General features: G+C 38.3%; 1 protein-coding gene across 1 annotated transcript in view; it reads left to right on the top strand.

Moving 5' to 3' along the window:
• Positions 1–11295, top strand: part of TMTC3 (transmembrane O-mannosyltransferase targeting cadherins 3) — a 50339-nt gene that overhangs the window by 19481 nt on the left and 19563 nt on the right. The window contains exons 5-8 of the mRNA XM_024214584.3: positions 343–442; positions 1299–1414; positions 5366–5538; positions 7522–7774. Coding sequence (XP_024070352.1) covers positions 343–442; positions 1299–1414; positions 5366–5538; positions 7522–7774 — 642 coding nt within the window. The remainder of the gene's footprint in view (positions 1–342; positions 443–1298; positions 1415–5365; positions 5539–7521; positions 7775–11295) is intronic.

The raw sequence follows: 11295 nt of genomic DNA on the forward strand, positions 1-11295 counted from the left end.
CCCGCCAGGTGCTTACCCTGGCGAGCCGCGTGCCGAACGTTGCCGACTCCTGAATTAGATAGTACATGAGTAATTCCAGACATTTGCCACATGAGGGCACTTGAAGACTGTATATGTAATTGGTGGAAGTAGTTAAGCCTCAATCTGATCTCAGATATATGGGTGCAGTTCTAAAGTGAACTCAACAGGAGTTGCACTTACATACCTGAGGAAGATTCAGGCCCTTTTTTTTTTCCTTCTTGTTTAGTTCTATCACTGGCTTCTAATTTCTGTAATATGAGCAATTTTCAAGACCTAATTCTGTTCAGAAGTTAACAGTGTTAACTTTTTTCCCCCCATCAGGTAACTGGAGTGGTTGGCAGAGCAGAGCTTTTATCATCTATCTTTTTTCTAGCTGCTTTTTTGTCATACACCAAATCAAAAGGGCCGGACAATACCATAGGTAAATACCTAACATCATATATACAGAACGGTTTTGATTTTACTGTATTGGTTACAGGTAGTAAAATATAAACATAAATATTCCGGTTAACCAGTTAGTCTTAAAGAAAGTCTCCTTAATTCAGACTGATGGTGCCTTGGTAATACCATAAATAATACTTTGTACTATAAAGTGCCTTTCATCTGAGTTACAATCATTAACTAAACCGTACAACTCTCTAGTAAAAAGGGTTACTATTTTCATTTTTATAGAGGAGAGTGTACTGGAGTACATAGGCTAATTGACTCTCCGAAGTCAGTGACAGATTTGGAAGTAGAACTTAGGAGTTAAGAATCAGTCCCCTGTTCTAACGGCTGCAACACTTTGGAAATTTATGCAAATATTGCTTAGAGCGGTGGTTTCCAACTTTTTTTCATTTGCAGTCCCCTAAAAAATTTCAAATGGAAGTGCAGACCCTTCTGGAAATCTTAGGAAGGGGGGTCCACAGATCAAAAATTGAAAACCATTGGCTTAGAGATACAGGTATGAAAAGAAATTTTTAGAAAGCTAGTAAAAATTATTTTCTTTTCATTTTCCTATTTGGAATATTTATACAAGTCTTCACACCTCTTTTCTTTATCACATGGTTCAGCTTCAAAGAGATGACTGAGAAACTGATAAGGTACTTAATGTAAAGTGAGGCAAAGACAGAACAGGTGGTAAATGTGTAGATAAACTGCAACCTAATAGGGATCTTGTTAAAATACTGGCAAGTGAAAACGGTAGATAGTTAACTTTAATTAGTCAAATTATGTTGTTCACATGGCTGTCCTGTAAAATAGTGTGTTTTTATAATGTATGTCCTTTTACGTTGCAGTGTGGACTCCAATTGCAGTGACAGTGTGTCTAGTAGCCGTTGCAACATTGTGCAAAGAGCAAGGAATAACAGTGGTGGGGATATGCTGTGTCTATGAAGTATTTATAGCTCAAGGGGTAAGTTATTGTTGTAAAAATTTCCATTGTAACTATTTCCTTTGTCAAGCAGATCTGCAGTATTTTTGTAAGAGTTTTAAATAACCATCACATACTTGTGTGCTGAGTATTTTGTCTGCTGAAGCAAACTGTATTTTTGTGATTTTGAAACAAAAAATGCATATGTTCCCCCTCACTGTATCATGTAAATACCTACTAACACAGGTACTTTTGTATGCAGACAAAGATATTAGCAAAAATGGAAATAAATTAAAATTTGACATCTCTTTAATTTGAATACAGACTGACGCTTGCAAAGGCCAGAATTATGTATATAATGTGGTTAAAGTGTAGGGCACATCAAAATTAATTTTCCTTTTCATTTCTTTACATGAAATTAGAGAAGGTGCTTTCTATGGAGACTTTTTCATCAGATGTTAATGAACTACCAAGTGTTCTGGAGTATCACATTTGAATCAATTAGCATTTAGTTTTTTGTGAAATCTCATCCTTCTGTAAAAGCTCTAAAGTCAGTTTCTAAATAAAATATATTTTAAAATGTAAGGTTTCATTTTACCCTTTGACAGTTAAAATTTGACTTATCCATAATTTCATATTAATTTTCTTTATCAAGAGAGGGTGATATTCCTAGCCATTAAAATAATATTCTTTTTCTTAACATATCTTTCAGTTGTATAGTTTGTATAGTTTAAGTATATTTAATTACGCATTTTAAGAAATTTTATTTTTAGAAGTTATGTGCCAAAACTGCAAAAATATTAGCCAAAATAAAAAGAAATTGTCAATAACGAGCATTCAAGGCTACATTTTTCAACTTTGTGCCTGCAAAAATTTGCTTGTGTGTTTTGTATGTGCAGTTTATGCATGTGTCTTTTGACTTGTTCCTACCTTTGAAATTTTGGTCTAGAATTTCTAAACTAATTCAGTAGTATTTCTTTATACAGTGGATGCCACTTAATAGCAAGCCTTATTTTTAACAACTTCTTTAACGGCGTTTTTCCAGGAGCCCATCCCATGCCATTGACATTAATGTTAATATAGGATAATGGGATTCAGATACTGGCGATGGCATGCTTTTTGAAAACTCTTTTTGAACGAAAGTCCTGCCCGCAGGCAGGTTTGTGGGGTTGCAGCCAGGGAACGCACATCCTAGTACTTCTTTCCTTGGCTGCAGCCCTGCAAACTTTCTTGCCCACAGGGATCACACAGGTGGCATTGGGCTGTGGCACCCACATCTCTGCCCAAAGCAGAAGCCCTGCCAGAGTCCTGGGGTTGCGGACTGGGTGAGGAGGCAGTGGACAACGTGGGTGCAGGGAGGGTGGGCCTGCAGCCCAGATGCCAGGGCTTTTCACAGGGCACTTGGGGCTCAGAGCTCTGCAGTACCTCTCCCCACTGCTGTCCTGCACTGGCTGGCCCACAGCCTCCCCTCCTTGTGGAAAGTGCCAGGCCGCAGACCCCCTTCATGCTGCTGCCTTGCCCGCAGCAAGGGAAGGCACCTTACAGTGCTTCATTACTGCAGATCTTCACACACCTGCCTTCACCTATTGGTAACTGCTAGATAATTGCAACTTTTTGCTGGCACCAAGGGGTTGCTAATAAGCAGAATCTACTGTATTTTCATTATTTTGTCATTGCAAAGTCATGGGTGATCCTCATATGCCCTCTTGGAGCCCAGTATGGCACTGCAGATGTGCTCCACCTTAATTTCCCCAGCTGCGACAGCAATAGATTCACTTTAACAGCCCAGAGCCAGGAGAAGCCAACATCATAACAAAATAGCATGTCCCCTTTTAATAAGGTTTGAGGACATAAGCAATTACAATACTTCACCTCAGGGCCCTGATTCAGAGCTAGCTCCCTATATTAAAGTCCACAAAACAAAGACTCAGAGTTTGGTTAGGCTGATCTCCTAGATCAGGGGTGGGCAAACTTTTTGGCCCGAGGGCCACATCTGGGTATGGAAATTGTATGGTGTGCCATGAATGCTCATGAAATTGGGGGTTAGAGTGCGGGAGGGGGTGAGGGCTCCAGCTGGGGTCACGGGCTCTGGGGTGCGGCTGAGGGGTCGGGGGTGTAGGAGGGTGCACTGTGCTGGGACCGAGGGGTTCAGAGGGTGGGAGGGGGATCAGGGTTGGGGCGTAGGAGGGGGTCAGGGGTGCAGGCTCCGGGTGGTACTTACCTCAAGCAGTCCCAGTAGCAGCAGCATGCCCCCCCTCTGATTCCTACGCAGAGGCGCGGCCAGGCAGCTCTGCATGCTGCCCCATCCACAGGTGCTACCCCTGCAGCTCCCATTGACCGCGGTTCCCGGCTGCCCCTACACATAGGAGCCAGAGCAGGGACATGCCTCTGCTTTTGGGAGCCATGCGGAGCCACAGCACACGTGGAGCAGGGCAAGCCCCGGACCCCACTCCCAAAACTTCTGAAGGACTGGTTGTGGCCCCCGGGCTGTAGTTTGCCCACCCTGTTCTAGATCCTGAAAGAGAAACTAAACACGGCGTGGCTTCTACTGCCCTTTGTCCTATTCAATTTTCTGGTCCTGTATAAACAGCCTAACTGTAGGGGCAGGACCTTCTTAATTATATAGCAAGCTGCCCACAACTGTCCCTTAAAGAAGCAGTATACTTTTTCACAGTCTATAAAAGTTTTTATTGAAACCTAGTACAAAAATCTTACACTCAAAGTAAGGGAATGCTCACACAGTCTTAATTCTATCCACTTGCACATATGCATTACAATAGTCTAGTTATAATCCATATTATTTTTTAAATAATAAAATAGAATATACTGATTTTTTTCTATAATCTTATACCTTGATGAAACATCTTGGAGAATACCGTTTTATGCCTGAGTTCACTGAAATTATATGAAAAATATACAGAGTTTACTTTGTTTTTGTTTATGCAACAGTGTATTAGTGAGAATTTGTTGACATATGTGGGCCATCTGAATTCATTGCTAAGTTTTATAGTTAATTGCCTAAGCCCTTGAATTGCACCGAAAGAAAGCTAGCTGCTGTTTGAACAGAAAATGTATAGTCATAGTGCATAGCTGCTGGTAAAATTAATAAAATAAATTCCATAAAGAGAAGAAAACTCCTTATTTAAAAAGTTTGTCAATAAAAATGTATGGGACTGTTATGACAGTGAAAATGGTGTTAATGTAAAAGAACAAAAAAGAATGTATCTACAATTGTCATAAAAATTGTGTTTGAGAATGGTGTCTTCATGTAATATGACTGTCTTCATGCAGATTTAAGGCTGCACATGATACCTTAACTTTTTTGGTATTTTTTTGACTTTGGGGATTGATTTTTTTAAGAGAAAACAAAAAGGAATTTAATTCCTTTAGAACTTAAAAGCTTTGCTGTCTTGACAAAAAATTAGTAAGTGTATTGTTGTTTTTTTAACTCCATAATCTGAAACTGACTAGACACCTGTGGAATGTCCTGTTCCATACATCTTCAGTACAGTTAGTTGTTAGCCTCAGTGAGGCCTAGTTAAGTTAGCCTCTATGATGGCTACTTCTGTGTAATATTACAAGCTGTTTGGCTTTAGTGCTGTTCAAAAAATTTGCAAGAATTTTTTCATAATGGGGAAAGTGTTTCTCTCTCTCTCTCTCTCTCTCTCTCACACACACACACACACACACACACACACACACACACACTCTCACACTCACACACATTTTTGTATACAAAAACAGGTGAAATATTTATTTAAAATAAAAAAAGTTACTTTGGGCAGAGACAAATCATGTGAAAAACACTTGGATGCTTTTGTTAAAAATATTAAAGCTTTCAAAAGTTGTTAGTTACTGGACCCAGGCAGGCAACCTTAACTTTAGCAGGCACTGACAGTCCCCCTAGAATAAAGTTCGTATTGGTAAAGTATAGTGAATGTGATTAAACAAGACTGCACTGTCTGATAACATACATCATGTTCTGTTTTCTAGTATACTTTGCCTATGCTGTTGGATGCTGCCATGCAGATTCTCCGAGGGAAATGCAGTATTCCTTATTCTATGCTCCAAACGCTGTTAAAGCTTATTGTTCTGATGTTCAGTACACTGCTCCTTGTTGTAGTCAGAGTCCAGGTCATTCAGTCTCAGCTTCCAGTGTTTACCAGGTAAAAAACAAAAATTAATTTAATGGGAAAGTTTGTTTTATTATTTTAAAAGATAGTAATAAATCAAACTGACCTCATTAAGTGAATATTAAAAATGGCCACAAAATACTTTAGGTAGTGTTTAGATTTAACTTACTTTAATATTATCTTGGAATTCCCATACAGTCTTATATTTATCTGTGATAAATCACCTATTATGTTACTGAAATAACTGCAGTTGTTAAGCTCCAGTTAAATAGCAGTGGCCAGTGAGCACTCATTGAATGGTAAGAACATTTGGTCACTAGTATATTCAAACTTGTAGGCAGAAGGTAAAAGCCTTCATTAATGAAGCATTTTCACTATATATAGTAGCAATGTGTGTCTAATAAACCTCACACACAAATAATTTAGTGTTTACAATAAGTAAAACTGCAGTCCTTCAGTTCTAATACCACTCTCCAGATGCATGTCTGATTATCAAGCATCAATATTTGGAATGTATAAAGCCTCCTATATCATCTAAAATAGCTAGAAAAAGATAAATTATTTCATGTTTAGATGAGAAACTATTTTTAGTAATGCATTTATTAAAAGAATAAGGTAATGAAAGCTGTGATTTCATTTGAGAACTCAATATGAAGTAATCTGAATAAATTAAATGATTAAAGCTAAAATATTTAAAATCTAATTTTCACTGTTTAGGCTGCATCTTTGTATATCAGACCCGATCCTCCAAGTGCTTTTAGCCCACATGCTTAACTTTAACCTCAGTAGGATTACTCACATGTTCAATATTAAACACATTAGTCCCATCTTGATTGAAAAAACGGGTGCGTTAGCATAATGTGACTGAAAAGCCCCATTAGGATGCAAGCTAAGACATTTGAAGCAGTGTTAGCTGGTTGTGTTTTAGTCTAGATTTATAATATTGTGTAAGTACATACACCTCTACCTCGATATAACGCTGTCCTCGGGAGCCAAAAAATCTTACCGTGTTATAGGTGAAACCATGTTATATTGAATTTGCTTTGATCCACCAGAGTGCGCAGCCCTGCCCCCCCGGAGCACTGCTTTACCGCGCTATATCCGAATTCGTGTTATATTGGGTCACGTTATATCGAGGTAGCGGTGTACTTATAAATCTCGGCTACAACACAGCCAGCTATCACTGCTTCAAACATATTAACCTCCACTTTTTTATTTCATACTAATTTGCCTGTATTTGGACTGCAAACTTGAGTTTTTCTCTTGTAAACGTGTTAGTCCACGTACTAATATTTCAGTTTGAATAGAAATATAGTTCAAAACTACATGTACTGTTGCAGTCAAAACAAAATAATGGAGGAAAATAATGAAAGATAATGCTGTTTGGTGAAACCTGAGATACTTGTCACTCATTATATAGATTCCATTCTTCAAGATACTGGTTCTTTATTGTGGTCAGACTTTGGAAGACACATACCCTTTACTATTAATTTCATTGCTCTTACTATTCATAAATTTGGAATTTTGTGTCATTCTTGTGAGTGATATGTAAATGTAGTATACTAGCATTTCCCCTTGGAAATTAGGCCTGAATACTTAATTATGGCCAAAGACTGTTCACAACAAAGGTTTTAAAAGTAGTCTCTATACTCCCTCTGTGCTAAGCTAGTTGTGTAGCATCCCAGCCCTCTGAAGAAACTTAGAGTAGGCCTGAGGCTGCTCTAACTTATGCCATCTGCCAGTGGTCCTAAGGAGCTGATATGGCAAGTGTTTACGGAAGCCCCAGCCAATTCCCCTTTCCCTAGCCATGCACATTATAAATGCAACAAAGATAAGATGGCTTGGTAGTTCCTAATCCATCTTTATCCTGCTGCAGGAGTCCCCCACATAAGTGATGTTTTAGGTCCAGCATCTGGCAGTGGTGTGATGCAAAATGACTGCATTGCAGTGAGGGGTCTAAGCTGTAACTTTTTTTCAACTAAAAGATCCTTTTCTTTTTCTTCTCTTCTTACTTAGGTTTGATAACCCAGCTGCTGTAAGTCCATCTCCTGCAAGGCAGCTGACTTTCAACTACCTCCTCCCTGTAAATGCTTGGCTTCTTCTAAATCCCTCAGAGCTATGCTGTGATTGGACAATGGGAACTATTCCACTTGTGGAGTCTTTCCTAGATATAAGAAATATTGCCACCATTACATTTTTTTGCTTTTTGGGATCTTTGATTGTCTTCAGTCTCCGATACCCTGGGGATTCCTCCAAGACTGTATTGATGGTAGGAATGATGCATGTTTTTAGTCTTTTTGGTTACAATGAAGTGGCCTATACGGAAAGTAGTGGAAAACTCCTGAGATTCCCTTAGCTTTTCCTTACATGAATTTCAGCATCATTTTTAAGAAATAAAAGGGCTTTCCCTGGTAAGGAATCTTGAACATTGAGACTCCATAGTTCCAGAGAAAATAATCAAGTTCAGAGAGAAAAAGGATTAATAGAATTTTCATCACAAATAGTCAGTTAAATAGTACTAGCTTATTTTAAAGAGGCCTTTTTATTTCTAGTGTTTAAAATGTCTGCTTCACTGATTGAAACATCTTTTTATAATAGAATGTTCACTGCAAGTCTCCTCATGTAGCACAGCTGCATACACATGGGTTGTGGTTTTTTTTAATTCTTTTAGCTGTTAGATTTCATGCCAAAGAATCAGTGTCAAAGTGCTTGCAGCCCAATTTACCAGGAAATGGGGATGCATTACTATATATTAGATACAATAATCCCTCAAGTACTGTAACATGTAAACAATACTGTGGGTCAGAAAACTGCTTCTAATCTGTTTTCTTTAGGGATACTAGTACAGTGAACCCCTTGTAGGCTGGATGTAGGTGGTTCGGCTAGCATGAAGAAACATTGACTTATATGTCTTCTAGAATATTCCATTTTCAAACTTTGATCAAAATAGCTGCTACCATGCAACTTTCTTTTCCTCCTAGATGTTTACCCTATTAAGAAAAATCACACAACAGTCATTAAGTAAAATGAGCAAACCCAGTCTTTGTCCAGTGAGACCAATTGCAATGTACATCTACTTTGTACTGCTGTATAAAAATCTATAGTATATTTATGCATCTGTATCACAGCTGATACTGTAGGTGGAAAAAGAGATTTCACCCATCTGGTAGAGCAAATGTGTGAGAAAGCGCTCATTATCTAAATAAACTAGGTAAGCTATAAATGCTGCCTAATAAAGGTATAAGACAGTTGCTGTCTAGATATCTTAATTGTGATTTAGAAATCTTTTTCTAAAGTAACCCACCAAAAGTCTTTTCACTAATTGGCTCGTTTTGAAATAAAGACTCAATGACTTCCAAGTGTGACCTGTTCTTAGCCAATGGATATAAGGTGTTTTCTTCAATTAAAAGTTTTGTTGCTTTAATTTATCCAGCATAGTTAAAAATGGCAGACACCCTCTTTAACTTGCACACCAGTGTAGAACAGCTCATTCTGATTCCGCAATGAAAAATAAGCTGTACAGTATCTTATACCTGTAGAACTGTGCCCACACTTGGTCTTTTACCAGCATAAGTGTATCAGCAAAAAATCATGCCTTTGATTCACATACTTGTTCTGGTAAAACTTAAGTGTAGACTGTGTCTTCTTTGTCCAACAATGGGGCCCCATCTATTGTCTATAAAGAAAATTTGGTGTTATGACTTTTTATGTATCTCTTTATTTTGAACTAATTTTTTACCTCTGCATTTTTACAACACGTTGCTTATTTAGTGCTTGCTAATCTACCATCCACAAGATAGGGAGTTAAAATAGTCCCAAAGCCACTTTCTATTTGGGTATACTGCATGCTTTGGTGTAGAATAAATAGTTAAGCCATCATACCTAATTGCAGATACAGTAATTATCTAATTGCAGATGATATTGTTCACTGAATCAAGACAGAAAATGCCATCACAGCTCCTGGTACTGAAAACTGCCAGAAAACCCTGTTGACTCTGGCTCAGTTTTAGCTGGGTTTCTATTGACTTTCTTATCTGTTTTGATCTCATAATTAAACCAAAGTATTTATAATCTGTAATTCAAGCTATTCTGATGCCAGATATTTTTAATTTATGATTTAGCGTTAAATTTTCCAAGATGAGTAATTTGTAGTAGTAAGTGAATGGCTATGGCAACTTCCATTGAATTAGGTGAGCTTTTCCCTCTTAGTTTTTTGACATAACTTTTTTTCTCACCTTTAGTTTAGTTACATCTCTCAGTAACCAAAGAGAGCCGTAGTTAAGGTGGCACTTTATGCTCTAAAAAGCTTATGCTGATATATTCATTTTAGGTGTTTGCATGTGTTCATCACTGCTGTATCTACTAACAGATTTTAATTAAATGATTATATCTGATTTTAATGTACTTTCCCTATGAGCTTGATATGGACTGGAAAAACAGTTTATAGTATATGGTTAAGCAACATTTTTTTCTTCATCCCACAACTTGGTATTTGATCATTTTAAAGTGCAGTTCTGCTCCATGATAAGTCCCTGTGAATGTGACACCTCGTTACTTAGTGGATTAGCTCCATGTCCATTTGGTTTAGTGACAAAAATAAGTTTACTGTTTGTTACTCCTGTCAGCACTTCAGAACTACAGCAGTTGAGAGAGCAAGCTAGATTTTTTTTCCTTCTTGTGCATCACCAACAGAGGAACCTAAAGAAATTAGGTGTCCAGATCCCACTGAAATTTGAGTGCCTACCTCCTTTGAAAATCCTGATGAGAATTATTTACTAACACTCAATGAGTTACACTTGAGCAAGCCCATTGCAGCTGGCACTGAGGGCACATTTTGGTCTACAGATGATGCATGAGAAGAAAAGAACCCACGTCGTCACTTGGATCCCAGGTGGAGTTTGCAAGTCTGCCAGTTCGGTGGCAAATTATAAAAAGACATAAACTGTGCTCATTTTACATGTACCATATTAAATGTGGAATCCCGCAATGCCATTTTACAGACCCTTTTCAGAATAGAACAACAACATAAAAGAAAGCTGCCATTTTTGCTTGACATAAGCAGTCTGAAAATCCTGTTCTTGGAAATAAGTCTCCAGAGTCCATGTCAGTATGTACAACTGGGTGTTATGATCTCTGTAATAAAGTTTAGCACCTTTCAAGTCATTTTGGTTTTTCTTGTTCCAAATTTCCTTTTGACCTTTAACTAGTAACTCAAGCTGTTGACTTCATGTAGGAGACTGTTGTTCAGAATCCTTCTTTCTGAAGTGCCTGACAGCAATTATAGATGGTGCAGCAGTATGTACATCCAGTTCTGGCTGCCTTAAACAGATTTAATTGGTATACTATAGAAAACACAAAGTAAAGTTGGTTACACAACTTTTATTAACTTAGTATGAAAGATATCCCTAAACAGATCCCAAATATTACAAATATTTAAGAAAACTAAACACAATTCAACTTATACTGCTATTGAACACAATTGGTGAACTGTTAGGGCATTTAAATAGCTCTTAATATCAATGAGAATTGATAATTAGTGAGTGCATCCCCGCTTTGTATTCTTACCCTGTTCTGCTTGTTAGTGCTGTTCTTGTAGTAATTTCTGACCATGTTAACTCTGAGCATCATTTTTTGCCCTAGACCAGGGGTGGGCAAACTTTTTGGCCTGAGATCCGCATCGGGTTTTGGAAATTTGTATGGAGGGCTGGTTTGGGGGGGGGGGGGGGGGGGGGGGGCCCGGCCGCGCCCCCGACCGCCCCCCCCCCCCCCCCCCCCCCCCCCCCCCCCCCC

The sequence above is a fragment of the Terrapene carolina genome, unplaced genomic scaffold, assembly GCF_002925995.2.
Source record: "Terrapene carolina triunguis isolate 2854851 unplaced genomic scaffold, T_m_triunguis-2.0 Scaffold68, whole genome shotgun sequence".
NCBI classification, from domain to species: Eukaryota; Metazoa; Chordata; order Testudines; family Emydidae; genus Terrapene; species Terrapene triunguis.